General features: G+C 46.8%; 1 protein-coding gene across 1 annotated transcript; it reads left to right on the top strand.

Moving 5' to 3' along the window:
* The first annotated feature begins 5737 nt into the window (after positions 1-5737).
* LOC127245013 (uncharacterized) lies at positions 5738-7207 on the top strand. The gene has a single exon (XM_051265657.1). The coding sequence runs from the start codon at positions 5738-5740 to the stop codon at positions 7205-7207; it is 1470 nt and encodes a 489-aa protein (XP_051121614.1).
* Positions 7208-14647: the final 7440 nt, after the last annotated feature.

The raw sequence follows: 14647 nt of genomic DNA, 5'->3' as shown, positions 1-14647 counted from the left end.
TGTAGGTTCCGGAAGTACTCCAAAGAGCTTGTTCGTCGTTGGATTTGGGGCGACTTCTTCGGTGGAGCCTGCACGGCTTCGAGCTTAAACGAGGCTTCGAGCCTAAACTACCGATTTCGATGGATTTTGTTGGACCCCAAGTCCAAAAGGGTTTTAATGTCGAAGGTAAGGACTTCCATCAGGCTGCAGAGCTTCCATAGAGCGAGAAGATATGACTTCCATATGCCTTCGGACGACAAGCTCCATCGACTTTGAATTGGCAACCTCATTACACTAATGGAAGACCATGAAGAGCGAGGGTTCCATGTAACTCAAAGCTATTGGGAATACACTCCCGTAAACCGGCTGGCAGTATGATGGAAACAAATCAAAGTAGGCTGCAGGTCTGATAAGAAGGCAATGGAAGAGATCCGAAGCGAATGGAACCCGGCCCAGGAGCAATGGAAGCCGTTGGGAACTGATGGAAGGAGGTTATTTGATGGTTGAGAGGAGTAGAAAGAAATGAGAATAATTTGTAACTACCCCTGTTAGTGGGAGAAGTAGTTATTCTAGCCTAGGATTACAAGTAAGAAAAATAAACACAACACACACACGCACAACAGAAAATCGCATCTTTTCATATTTTTCTTCCTTGTTTTATTTTTGTTTATGCAATTTAATTCCGGTTACATGCTTTCTGTAATTTATTTACTCGCTTTCCGTAGTTAATCGTAGTGTAGTTCGTTAATCTCTGCATTGCCCGACGACGGATTGGCTCTCTGGAGTACTTCCGGAACCCACACCGACAAAATCGACGAGCTATTTTGGAATTCCGAATCGCAAGATCCAACAATTGGCACGCCCAGTGGGACCAAGTCGGGTTCGTATTCGTGTATGCAACTTTGCAGCGGTAAAGTGATCGCCATGGACAATCAGAATCAGGGTGCAGGATTTACTGGAACTGGAACGCCGGTTTATCCCAGTGGAAGCCGCATCCTAGGGCTGAGGAGAGATGAGGAATCATCGTCGACCGAGACGATGGTAACCATGGTGCGCAGAGAAGTGAATCAGTGTATTCAGGCCGGAATCAGAGACATCACATATGAAATTTCCAGGCAATTGGCTGATGTGATCCGGCCAACTGTAAGGAATGAAGCGTTTCAGATTCGCGAAGAAGAACGCCGAGCAGCGGCCAGTGGAATCCAGAATTCTGGAATTTCAGGAAACACATATGGAGGACCGAGAGGGGTAACTCCATCTGCTGGAGGGATTCCGCCTCTCACAGGAAACACCGGTTCTAACTTGGTTTGGGGAAACACTGGATCGCCTAAGGGACCGACGGGTGGAGCAGGATTGCAATTCGGTAATGTGACGATTCTTCAACGCCCGCAAGGAGGGCAACCCAGCGGAGGCTGTGGCCCTTAAATGGTGGGAGGACAAGATGTCGCAGGAAGCGGCGTCTACGGAGCCCCTCCAGGAACAGCGTTGCCAGAGCAGGTCGCAGGACAACCCGTTTGGAATGCACCTCCACCGCCATGGGTGCAGCAGGTTCCTTATGCCGCTGTCCCTCAAGGAGGAATGGCTAGTCAAGCTTGGGGACCAGGAGGGCAGCCGCTGATTCCTAATCAGCAGGAAGCCCGACCATTAATACATAAGAATATTCTAGTGGAAAGTATCCGAAGAGCTTTCCCGCGAATGAAATTCGAAGAGCGACCGGTGTATCAAAGACCCTACCCAGCTTGGGTAAGTGAGATGATGCCGTTGCCCGTTCGAAATAAAGCACCGGATTTTACACTGTTCTCCGGCGAAGATGGGAGATCAACGATAGAGCATATCAGGAAATTTACAGCTCAGTGCGGGGACTTGGGAGGAAATGATTGGTATCGTTTACAATTGTTTTCTTTGTCTCTGACGGGTACGGCATTTTCGTGGCATACATCATTAGCTCCAGTTACTGTGCAGTCTTGGTCGGATTTAGAGAGGCTTTTTCATGACCGTTTTTACGCGCCACCGGTGGAGACTACAATATCCCACATGGTAGCTGTAAAACAGGGATATGATGAGCCTGTGACACAATTTTTGGAAAGGTTTCGACAAGCTAAGACATGGTGCACAGTGCAGATCCCCGAACAGCAAGCAACTGTGATGGCAGTGGATAATATGCGATCAGATCTTCGAGACCGTTTGGGAGTTCAGGATTTCCAGGATTTTTCGCATCTAAGTGCACTCGCAATGAGAGCACAAAAGCTCATTCGAGAGAGACGGGATGCTGCTGTAGGTAGGTGGAATAAAGAAGAAAAAACAGGAATAACTTACTGTGCCAATGAGGAAAGTTCAGCCGATGAAGACTGTGGCGAGGAACAAGAAGTGCTAGCGGCTGAACTATTGAAAGGAAAAACTTACTCTTGTTCGGCATTAAAACCTACAAGAGGTAAAGAGGTCGGAGGCATGCAGTATACCTACGATGTGTCTAAAGTAGAACAGATTTTTGATCATCTGCTGAAGGACAAACAAATCAAACTCCGAGATGGGCAGCGAGTGCCGTCACCAGAGGAATTGAAAGGGAAAGTGTATTGCAAGTGGCATGGGAGTTATACACATGCTACCATCAATTGTACGTACCTACGAAACACAATTCAGAAGGCTTTAGACGAGGGTAGACTAAAGCTAGCGGAAAAGAGTAGTATGCAGGTGGATACGAATCCGTTTCCTGCACCATCCATCAATACCATGTCTACAAGAGGTCTCAAGGGACAGAACAAAGGAAAGCAACTGGTTCGGAAATCGGTTCATGAACGACTCGGGCCCAGGATTCCACAACGGGGTTCAGTGTTCAATAGGCTGTCTGTGAGAAAGACGCCTAATGAACATGTTGGAAACAAGGAACCTAGAGTCGTAGAAAGGAACCCTAATCTGAAAGTGACAATTCCGAATGCCCAGGAAGTTCCGGAGCGTCATGCTATGATAAATAAAGCCACAGCTCCAGGCTCCACTATTAAGCCGGATGCTACAGTGGCTGAAGTAAAAGTTGCTAGTGGGAAGCGAGTCTGGACCATTACATCTGCCGATCAGATTACTAATACTCCAAGAAAGACACGGAAACCTCCATCAGCCGTAGATTCAGAGAAATGGACTGTTAATGTGCCGGAGACAAATGCTAGGAGGGCAATGGGTGACCTCACACGTTCCCAGAAGAGAAGGGCACAAAGGAAACGACTACAGGCTAAGTTGGAAGCTGAAGGTGTTCAGCCAAATCAGAAAAGTGCAGGGTTTAAAGGCAAGAAAATCGAATCGGAAATTCAGCAAGCAGCAAATCAGGACGGGAAAGTCTCAGAAACTTGTGAGCAGAAAGAGAGACCTCAGAAAAATCAAGAGTTACAACCTCACATAATTTTCTCTACTCCAAACGCCAGACCGACTCCAAACTGGCAGTGTCGATGGGTGCCGAAAACTGTACAACCAAAAGAGTGTGGTGCTGGAGATGGTCATCTATTAGTCGTAGGGGTATTGCCTTCTGAATTCAAAGCTCCAGAAGGGGAGCGGAGTTATGAGGGAGTGACCGTAGATGAAGAACCAGTGGCAGAATGGAACGATATAGTGACAACGGTTACTTTTGATCGAATCGGGTCCGGGCAGAATAAACACGTAAAACCCCTGTACATTCAAGCTTTAATGGAAGGACGACCAGTGGGCAGAGTATTGATAGACGGTGGCGCATTCGCCAATGTAATGCCATTTCGGACGTTCAGAAAATTAGGAAAGACAAGGGATGACTTAATACCAACTTCGGTGCGAGCTACAGATTTCATGGGAAACTCGTATAAACCGGAAGGAATCACTCATGTGGAGGTACAAGTAGGCACCAAGAAGTTGTCTTCAGCGTTCGTAATAATAGACAGTCGTCCTTTGTATGCGGCATTATTGGGGTGAGACTGGATTCACGCTTGCGAGTGTGTACCGTCAACTTTGCACCAAAAGCTGCTGTTCTGGGATGGCGATGAGGTTTAGGAAGTGGAGGTGGAGAAATACCCATTCGCAGCGGAAGTTACAGCCGTAGATGCAACTTTCTACTATTCGAAGATGATCCCGTTTTCTGAAGTAATCGTCTCAATCCCTAACGAAGGAAATTATGAATGCATATTTAGCGATACTCAATTCAGAATTCAAGAGAAGGCCGATCCACGACCTATGAATGAAGAAGATTATGATGAATTTCGAATGTGTCGAAATTTAATTTGAGCCGCACGGAGCAGGCCCTGTTACGAATACAGGGCCGTTCATAGCAGGTTCCACAGAAGGCGGTGGGCGGTTCGAAACAGATTCTGTGGCGAATCCAGAGCCGCCTAGAGCTGGCCCTTTGAAAAACCCTGGGACGCCCAAAACAGGCTTTGTTATGCAACATCCAGAGCCGACCGGAGTAGACCCCGAGGAAGAAGCGGAACAGCTCAGAGGAAAATGCACCGACGGTCCGGATATGTCCAAGGAAAATACTAGCGAAGTGGAATTACCGTCGCCTGTGCATAAAAACTATCCAGCGTTCCAGGCCCAGGATCCACTGGAAGATGTTGATCTGAGTAGCGATGAATCTCCGCGAATTACCAAAGTTAGTGCGCTGTTGAAGTCAGAAGATCGAGCTGCTTTGGTGACACTTATAAAGGAGTACCGGGACTGTTTCACTTGGGACTACGACGAAATGCCAGGCTTGGCTCGAGAACTAGTGGAACATCGGCTACCCATAAAAGCCGGATATAAACCTCACAAACAGCCGCCACGAAGGTTCAATCCAGATGTATACCCGAAGATCAAGGAAGAGATCCAGCGGCTTTTGGGAGCAGGATTCATTCGGACTTGTCGTTACCCGGAATGGGTGGCCAATGTCGTTCCCGTACTTAAGAAAAATGGAAAATTACGGGTGTGTGTCGATTATCGCAATCTGAATCTGGCAACACCCAAAGACGAGTACGTCATGCCTGTTGCCGATATGTTAGTACATGCAGCCGCCATGAACGGGAGTTTGTCGTTTATGGATGGGTATTCCGGCTATAATCAGATTTTTATAGCTGAAGAGGATGTTGCAAAGACGACATTCCGATGCCCAGGAGCCCTTGGAGTGTACGAATGGGTGGTGATGCCGTTTGGGTTGAAAAATGCTGGAGCGACTTACCAACGAGCAATGAACACCATATTCCATGATTTAATTGGACAGTCGATGGAAGTTTACATCGATGACATAGTGGTGAAATCCAAGACTTTTTCGGAGCATATGGTGGATCTCGAGCAAGCCTTCCGACGAATGAGGCATTATAACTTGAAGATGAATCCAGCGAAGTGCGCGTTCGGAGTGGCCTCTGGGAATTTTTTGGGTTTCATGGTGCATAATAAGGGCATCGAGGTAGATAGTAACAAGACGAAAGCTATCATCAACGCCCGACCGCCTGAGAATCTGAAACAACTTCAAGGATTCCTTGGGCAGGTCAATTTTCTACGCAGATTTGTCTCGAACGCTACAGGCAAGCTTAAAGCTTTTTCCACATTGCTCAAGTTGCGGAAAACAGAAGAGTTCGTGTGGGAGCCGCTACACTAGCAGGCTTTCGAAGCCATTAAAGAAGCTATGGCCAATCCACCAGTGTTGATGTCGCCGTAAGTAGGCAAACCTCTGCGCTTGTATGTTTCCACCACTGAAAATACGGTTGGTTGCTTACTGGCGCAGGAAGCTCCTGATAGAAGCGAACGTGCCATTTTTTACCTTAGTAAGGTAATGAATGATGCAGAGACAAGGTACATTCCTATGGAAAAATTATGTCTTGCATTATTTTACGCTTGTACGAAACTTGAATATTATCTAGCCCCGAGAGAAACAGAAGTGGTATGTCACGTCGATATTTTGAGATACCTTTTAAGCAGGCCAGCTTTAAGGGGAAGACAAGCAAAATGGGCCGTAAAGCTAGCCGCGTTCAATCTACGATATGTACCGATCAAAGCTGTTAGGGGACAATTCGTTGCTAATTTTCTAGCAGATCATCCGAGCTCGGAAATTGTCCAAGCGACTGACCGTATGGAAGTTGTTATCGGTCCAATGCCGTGGATCCTGAAGTTTGATGGGTCCAGCATGCAGATGAGTGCTGGAGCTGGGGTATTAATCGAGAGTCCCTGGGGACAAAAGTGGACTGTTGCTAGGCCATTAACACCCGGATTCACTAACAATCAAGCAGAATACGAAGCCTTATTAGTTGGATTGAGAATCCTACGTAAAAAAGGGGCTAAGGCGATTAGAGCTCAAGGCGACTCACAACTAATTTTGAAGCAGATTACTGGAGAGTTCCAATGCAAAGACGAGAGGATGAGAAATCTTCGAATGGAAGTAGTTAGGATGTTGCAAACCTTCGACGATGCAGTGGTGGAATTCATACCTCGAGCCGAAAACAAGATAGCTAATGATTTGGCCCAAGAAGCCTCTGGGTATAAGTCATCATCCGCAGGAAACTTCAAATCGGGCCGAGTATACCTGTATCCAGTGGATGCAGAAGATTGGCGCATGGAACTAAAGAAATACTTGGAACAACCAACCGGTGAAACTCCGGAAAAGCTGCGGAAAGAGGCTCTGAAGTATACTCTGATTGACGGAGATCTTTTCCGCAGAGCCGCCGATGGAATGTTAATGAGATGCGTAGATAATCAAGAAGCTATGAAGGTGATGGGTGAGGTGCATGAAGGAATTTGTGGAGCGCACAAATCCGGACCAATCATGAGATGGACGATCCGACGATATGGGTATTTCTGGCCATCAATGACGGAATATTGTATTAAGTATGCTCAAGGATGTGAAGCGTGTCAGCGGCATGGTCCTTTGATCCGAATTCCGGCGGAAGAATTGCACGCAGTGGTGAAACCATGGCCATTCCGGGGATGGGCGATGGATATCATTGGGAAGATCCATCCGCCATCTTCCAGACGCCACTCGTTCATATTGGTGGCCACGGACTATTTCACAAAATGGACAGAAGCTGTACCGTTGGCCAATGTGACATATCAGGAAGTGATCAAGTTCATTAAGGAGCACATTATTCATCGGTACGGAATCCCGCAGACGATTACCGCCGGTCAAGGCACTGTTTTACCAGCGACAGAGTGGCCGCCTTCGCCGCACAGTATGGGATTGCTCTTCTGCATTCGTCCCCGTATTATGCGCAGGGAAATGGGCAGGCCGAAGCCGCCAACAAAGTCTTAATTGGGGTAATCAAAAAGGCCGTAGAAGATAACCTGAGGAGATGGCACGAAGTGTTAGGGGAGGCGTTGTGGGCTTGCAGACAATACCGAAATAAAGCCACTGTTGCACTCCATTCCAACTGGTTTATGGACAAGAAGCGATATTGCCGTTGGAAATCACGGTGCCATCGTTACGAGTGTTAAAGCAAAATTCGCTTAGTCCCGAGCAGTACGACACAGCGATGTTACAAAGATTGGATGACGTACACGAGGATCGAATGATGGCTTTGGAGAATATCAGGGCAAGTAAAGTGAAAGTAGCGCGAGCTTACAATAAAAAGGTACGTCGGCGAACATTCCAAGAAGGAGATTTGGTATGGAAGGCAGTGCTACCCGAAGGATTCAAAGTAATACATTCGGGAAGTGGTCTCCTACATGGGAAAGTCCGTACCAAGTAAGTAGAGTGCTGCCTAACGGTGCTTACAGATTGATGAGTATTGATGGGATAGAACATAGAACCGTTATCAACGTTAAGCACCTTAAAGGATATATGTCACCACTCGAGTTCAGATAAAGAAATGTAATGTGCACACTGAAAGCAAGCTCTGTTTAGGCCGCTAGACGTAATGAGCGAAATGAAAGCAGGCTCTGTTCAGGCCGCTAGATATAAAGCAAAACGAAAGCAGGCTATTAAGCCGCTAATATGTAAAACGAAAGTGGGCTATTAAGCCGCCAATATGAGAAATGAAAGCAGGCTAACAAGCCGCTAATATGCGAATAGAAACAAAAAAAAAATGAGTCATCGTAAATGGCCGAATGAGTAGTAGATCATAAAATCCAAACAAAACGACGAGTAGATCAAAGAGAGGCAAGCGGTTTCCAAAATTAACACACTGCAGTAGGAGTATCTTTTGTTACTGGGTTCGCAGTGGGTTCGGAGTTATCAAGACCAAGGGTGGTGTCCTTAGGAATTTGATCTGCCAGTACTGGGGCTGGATCTTCTACAGACAGAGCCGTTCCATCGAGGCTTGACGCCGCTCTCATAGAGATTGAATTCGTTGGAGTTGGACTCAAATTCGCCGAATCTGGAGCCAATCCAACAGACCCTGGAACCACTACCACGGGGATCGGACTTGTCGGGGACGGAATCAAATGTTCGATAGTTGGAGCTGTTCCACCAAAAACTAGCACCGCTCCCACTGGAGTTGAAACGTCTAAAGACGGGGCCATTCCATCAACGATCGGAATTGGACCTGCAGAAATGAAACTCCCCGAAGATGAAGTTGTTCCACTAGAGCTCGAGGCCGTACCTGCTAAGGCCGAGCCCTCTGGGATCGATGCTGCTTCCTTGGAGACGGGAACTGCTGAAGTCGAAGGCAACCCGAAGGCATTATGGTCTGCTGCCACGTCTAAAGCCGACATCAAATCCCTCACAACGTGAGCAATAGACACTTGGACGTCGGCAACAGTCTGCAATGGAGGTTTAGCTTGGGAAACTATGGGAGTATCAGACACGGGAGCAGAAGGCGATGTACCCCTTGCATGTCTGTTATCAGAGCCTGGAAATGATGAAGAAAACGCCTGGGATGAAGGTATACAAACTGCCCAAAAAGATGCCAGGGCCCCCCATTCCGACTCCAACTCCTTCAAAGTCGCCTCTCCGTTGGCGGCGTTAAACTCGTATAGGACCTTTTTCTGCGACAAAGTGGCTATGGGGGCATCTAGACGCTGGGACTTCTTGTATAAGTCAGCTTGTATTCGACGTTTCTCCGCCAATAGCCGTTCCAAGCCTGCAATTTCGGGGCTTAATTGGGCGAGCCGAGCTTGAAGACGAGCCACCTCGGCTTGCTTTGCTAGCTGTTCAGCGCGAGAGGCTTCAAGCCGGCTCGAAGCATCAGAAGCTTCATCCTCAGTATGCAAAAATTCATCTTGCAAGGATTGTTTCTGATCCCGCAGCGTTCCCAGTCGATCTAAATGCGTCCTCCCGAAATCTAGGTTCTCTTCCGCCATCCTACGGTGTTGGGCGAAAGTGTTCACTTTGGAAGATAAGCTGACCCATTGCGCACGAATAGACTCGGGAAGAGTTGCATAGGAAGAGGACTCCGCCAAATTCAATAAAGCCAGTTGGATGGAGCTTAAAGTTTCAGAATCCCCCGGGGACGCCCCCAGACAGGCGGTGACAATTGTTCATCCATCCCTTCGGGGAGTGGACCAGCAGAGGCAGAGACAGATGGTGCACCTTGATGTCCAATGAAATACTCCCGAATACGCTCTTGACTGATAATGGAATTGGAAGCAACGCGACCCGCACGAGGTGGGGCAGAAGTAAAGTCTGGAGGTGGAAAGGGAGTATCCGACGTTCTCAAAGATACATGCTGATAAAAAAAGGTTAGTGAATAACATTCTAATGTGAGCATGAAGGGAAATGCAACTTAGGTAATGGGAATACCTTGGACACAGACGTTTTCGGCGGACGAACTTCCGAAGGGAGATTCACCATAGGATAAGCTGTAGTCTCAGCCCCAGGAGTTGCCTCAACACCTTTGTGCATCTTCTTAGCAGGCTGGATACAACAATACATACGAGTTAGAAAATCATGAAGTGATCTTGGAAAATACATGGAAATGGATGTGAACCTGGATATTAGGAGAAATGGTTGCACGACGCTTCTCCGAAGGCTTTAGGGCAGCAGCTCTGGCTTTGGCATGTCGGGTTGATCTACGTACAGGGAAAGACTCTGTCACTATGAACACAACAAGGATTAATGGACATTTATTGATCAAAGGGAAATGAAGGGGTGAACACCTACCCTCGATGATCTTAGGAGCCGCACTTTCGACCTCTTCGACAGCAGCGTTGGCTGGCTCACTCTGATGGTCAGAATCAGTATCAATAAAACGGCATAACCAAGAAGCTGGAGGTTCCGCAAAGAGAACGTCCCTTAAGGACGCCCACCAGCTAGAAAATTCCGAACCAACGGAAGGTTTAGTTTCAAAAACAGGAAGGGGTGAGTCCTCAATGGCCGCGTTCAAACCTCGGAACATATCGAGACCTTCAGAGGTCACATCCTTCATCACCAGCGGGAAGGGCCCTCGGCAATGGAAACGGTACATTGGAACAGTCTGTCGGAGTCCGAACTGGCGTGCATACAACTGCGGGAAGTAACTTTCCACCCCAACGGGCAAAGAACGAGATGTAGGCCTTAGACCCAACAACAAAGGCCTTGCAGTTAGAACTTGATTCCATGATGAAGTAATTGAAGACCAATCAAGGGAGTCATCCTCTTTCATCGGCGGGGGCTTAGAGAACCAATCAGGCCCATGAGATCATTCTGGTAGAGGGAAGAATCGTGCATCCTCACGTTCATTGGACGACAAGAAAAAATTAGCAATTTGGAAAGCGTTACGGGAACATTCAAATCCAGATAAAAACACGCCGATACGATCCTCCTTCGGAATTTGGAATGGCCACGGTATGTCGAATAGCTCTGGAAACATATAAGCAGCCCAAAGCTGAAGAAACCACAAGGGTCCCCTTTGGGTGGATACGCGCTCCTCACGACTCAGGCGGGTATAAAGATCGTTAAGGGTCCGATACAAATATCCTAAGAAGAACTGAGCAAGCGCCAAATTGTCACATTCCATTATCGACGCTACCAAGGGCTCATATTCCCTAACCAAATTCCTACCAGCTGCGCCTATGAAAAAACGATTCACCCAGAGCATCAAGAAAGTTCTATGGTTGTCTAGTAAATTGGTTTTGGAGCTCGGCGCACCATACTTCCCATAAAGCAGGGCACTCGAGCTAGACTTCGAATAGTCTATACCAAAATCTACGACATTCGATGGGGGAGGGAACAAAGCATAATCATCCCCTGTTACAGGGGACCTAACAACACTGCAATGTCAAGTAATGTAGGCGAAACCATGCCGAAAGAAAAACAAAATCCGTTCACTGCTGGACACCAAAAACCTAAGAGCACAAAAATGAGATCAGGATGAGGGTGAGAAACCTGGGTGCTAACGGTGATCATGTCGTCAATCCCCCAATCTTCCCACTGGGTATAGACCACGCCGCCAAGGGTCGCCGTCCATTCATTGAAAGTTGCGCCGTCGGGATATCTGGTCAAGACCCTTCCTTGTCGGAGAGCCAACGAATAAACTGGTTTCGTGATCAACAAAGGGGATGCACCGTCGCCGGCAAGGACTCGTCGGAGTTCCTCCTTTTGGAGATCTATTTCCGCCGCCGGTGTTAACACCCAGGAACTCCCATCATCGGACGGGCGCAAAAGCTCCTCGACCGGCATCGAGTAGCGGATTGGACTCGGGACCGCCGTCAGTGGTGAAGGTTCAGCTACATTAACGGAAGGAGGGGGTGTCGAAGAAGCCATACGGCTTGAAGCTCACGTTCACCAAACAAGACAAATCCTTCGAAAGAAGAGAAGGGGAAGAAACGAAGGGAAATGGAAAATGAGGAGTAATGTTAAACCCCTAAGAAAAACCCTTGAATGTCTTTTCTTTCTCAGATGACGCGGGAATCGAAGGAAGCTACCATCACATCAAGGCTGAAGGGCTTTACAAGATATCAAATTGGGAGGAATATTGTGTCAAGGCCCAAGACGGTAAACCTCACACGAAGGAAATCCCAAAAAGAGAGCAAAGTTTCGCGTATCGTATATTTCATCTTTTTTTTAGGAGGGCAATTGTTGGACCCCAAGTCCAAAAGGGTTTTAATATCGAAGGTAAGGACTTCCATCAGGCTGCAGAGCTTCCAGAGCGAGAAGATATGACTTCCATAGGCCTTCGGACGACAAGCTCCATCGACTTTGAATTGGCAACCTCATTACACTAATGGAAGACCATGAAGAGCGAGGGTTCCATGTAACTCAAGGCTGTTGGGAATACACTCCCGTAGACCGGCTGGCAGTATGATGGAAACAAATCAAAGTAGGCTGCAGGTCTGATCAGAAGGCAATGGAAGAGATCCGAAGCGAATGGAACCCGGTCCAAGAGCAATGGAGGCCGTTGGGAACTAATGGAAGGAGGTTATTTGATGGTTGAGAGGAGTAGAAAGAAATGGGAATAATTTGTAACCACCCCTGTTAGTGGGAGAAGTAGTTATTCTAGCCTAGGATTACAAGTAGGAAAAATAAACACAACACACACACGCACAACAGAAAATCGCATCTTTTCATATTTTTCTTCCTTGTTTTATTTTTGTTTATGCAATTTAATTCCAATTACATGCTTTCTGTAATTCATTTACTCGCTTTCCGTAGTTAATCGTAATGTAGTTCGTTAATCGCATAAAATCTGCATTGCCCGACGACGGATTGGCTCTATGGAGTACTTACGGAACCCACACCGACGAAATCGACGAGCTATTTTGGAATTCCGAATCGCAGGATCCAACATATTTAAACTAACATCTGCTAAAACTCGGATAAATCTACTGAAAAGTGGATAAAAATATGCTAGAGACATAAAAGCATGTAATTCGAATTAAAATGCATAAACAGGAAAACATAAAAAAGAAATAGAGAAATATACGAGTTCATCTTCTTGTGAGTCGTGTGTGTGTTGTGTTCTTTTTGCTATATTTATCTTAATATCAAATGACTACCTATTCTACTAAAAAGGTAGTTTTACTTATTCCTTCCACTACCTCCAACTGTCTGGTAACCTCCTTCCACTACTTCCAACTGCTTGGTAACCTCCTTCCACTACCTCCAACTGTCTGGTAACCTCCTTTCATCTATTCTCAACCACCTGGTAACCTCCTTCCACTTGCTCTGAACTTCTTCCATTGCCTCTGGACTAGGTTCCACTTGCTCTGAACTTCTTCCATTGCCTCTGGACCAGATCTACCACTTACTTCGACTTGTTTCCATCGTACTCCTAGCTGGTCCACGGGGATGTATCCCCAACAGCCTCGAGTTACATGGAATATTTGGTTTTCCTTTTGTTGGCTTGTTCCATGGAGCTTTTTGATTAAAGTATGAAAGTGCATGGCCCTCCACTAATGTTCAGTACGAAATTATTAACTCAGGGCCAATGGAGGTAGTTATCTCATGATCTGTGGAAGCTGTTGTTTTCTATCTTGTGGAGGAAACCTTCATTTGCTTTGTGGAAGCACCGCAGTCCAATGGAGATAGTTGTTTTCAACCTAATTGAGACATATAAGTTTATGATCTAATGGAAACATTGTTCCAGGATGGAGGCGCCATAGTCCAAGGACTTGTTATCCTAAGGTCCATGGAGGTTGCTGCTCTCGGCCCTGTGGAAGCACTACAATCCTATAGAAGTTGTTGCCTTCGACTCTGTGGAGGTAGCAGTCTTTGGCTCCGAGGCTTGAAGCTCCATTGCAATTGAGCGGCTTCGTGGCCAAGGAGCTCTAGTTCCACTTTTGTCTTTAAGTCTCATTAACGTTTAGGTGCTTTTGGACCTATGTCCAACAATGCCCCCCTCAAAAGGGTTGGGCGATTGCTTCCATTGAGCCAATGTCCTTTTGTTTTGAGCCGTTCACTTGAATCAACTGTGGTCACTTATGTCGACAAGGGATTCTTCTCGGTCTTCACTACTTGGACTTCATTTCCATCCCAAAACATCAACTTTTGATGGAGTGTCGAAGGCACACACTTGCATGCATGAATCCAATTCAGTCCTAAGATAGCCGAATAGAATGACCTATTATCGATCACCATGAAAGTTGATGATATTTCCTTTGTCCCCACCTGCACACTCAAAGTGATCATACCTGCTGGTTTGTAAGAATTCCTCATAAAACGGTAAGTCGTACAAATTTATAAATCAAATCGTCACTAGTTTTCCCGAACTTCCGTAGGGTCTCAATTGGCAACATATTCACAGAAGCTCCACTGTCCACCAGGACTTGGTCAAACGGATAGCCATTTATCGAGATCCGAACGTGCAAAGGCTTGACATGTTGGTTTTGGCCAGGCCCGAGCCTCTTAAATTCTATCATGGTTGGCACATCATTCTATTTGAAGATAGGCTCTTTGTCAACGACAATTTCCTCTGACTCTTGAAATTCTTCCAGAGCTTTGAATTCTTCCGGAAGCTCATCAACTTGCTTTCTTTTTGGAAAAGACTCCACAACTTGGTTCTTTAGCGGCTTCGCAGCCTGCTTTCTTTCTGGAAGTGGCTCCCCAACTTGCTTCCTTAGCGGTTCCACAACCTGCTTTCTTTCTTAAAGCGGCTCCATAGCCTTCTTTCTCTCTGAAAGCGACTCCACAACCTGCTTCTTTAGCGGCTCCACAGCCTGCTTTCTTTTTTAAAGCGGCTCCACAACCTGCTTCTTTTCTGAAGGCGGCTCCACAACCTACTTCCTTTCTGAAAGCGGCTCGATGACCTGCTTTCTTTCTGAACACGACTCCATAACATGCTTCCTTAGCGGCTCCATAGCCTATTCCTTAGCAGCTCTGTAGCCTGTTTTCTTTCCA

This window comes from Andrographis paniculata, unplaced genomic scaffold, assembly GCF_009805555.1.
Source record: "Andrographis paniculata isolate CXL003 unplaced genomic scaffold, ASM980555v1 Contig21END, whole genome shotgun sequence".
Lineage (NCBI taxonomy): Eukaryota > Viridiplantae > Streptophyta > Magnoliopsida > Lamiales > Acanthaceae > Andrographis > Andrographis paniculata.
Note: the sequence above shows the minus strand (reverse complement) of the source record. Positions and strands in the feature narration are given on the sequence as shown.

Excerpts from the sequence above, each read along its gene's own strand:
- LOC127245013 (XM_051265657.1), top strand. The coding sequence starts at position 5,738 with ATGAATGATGCAGAGACAAGGTACATTCCTATGGAAAAATTATGTCTT.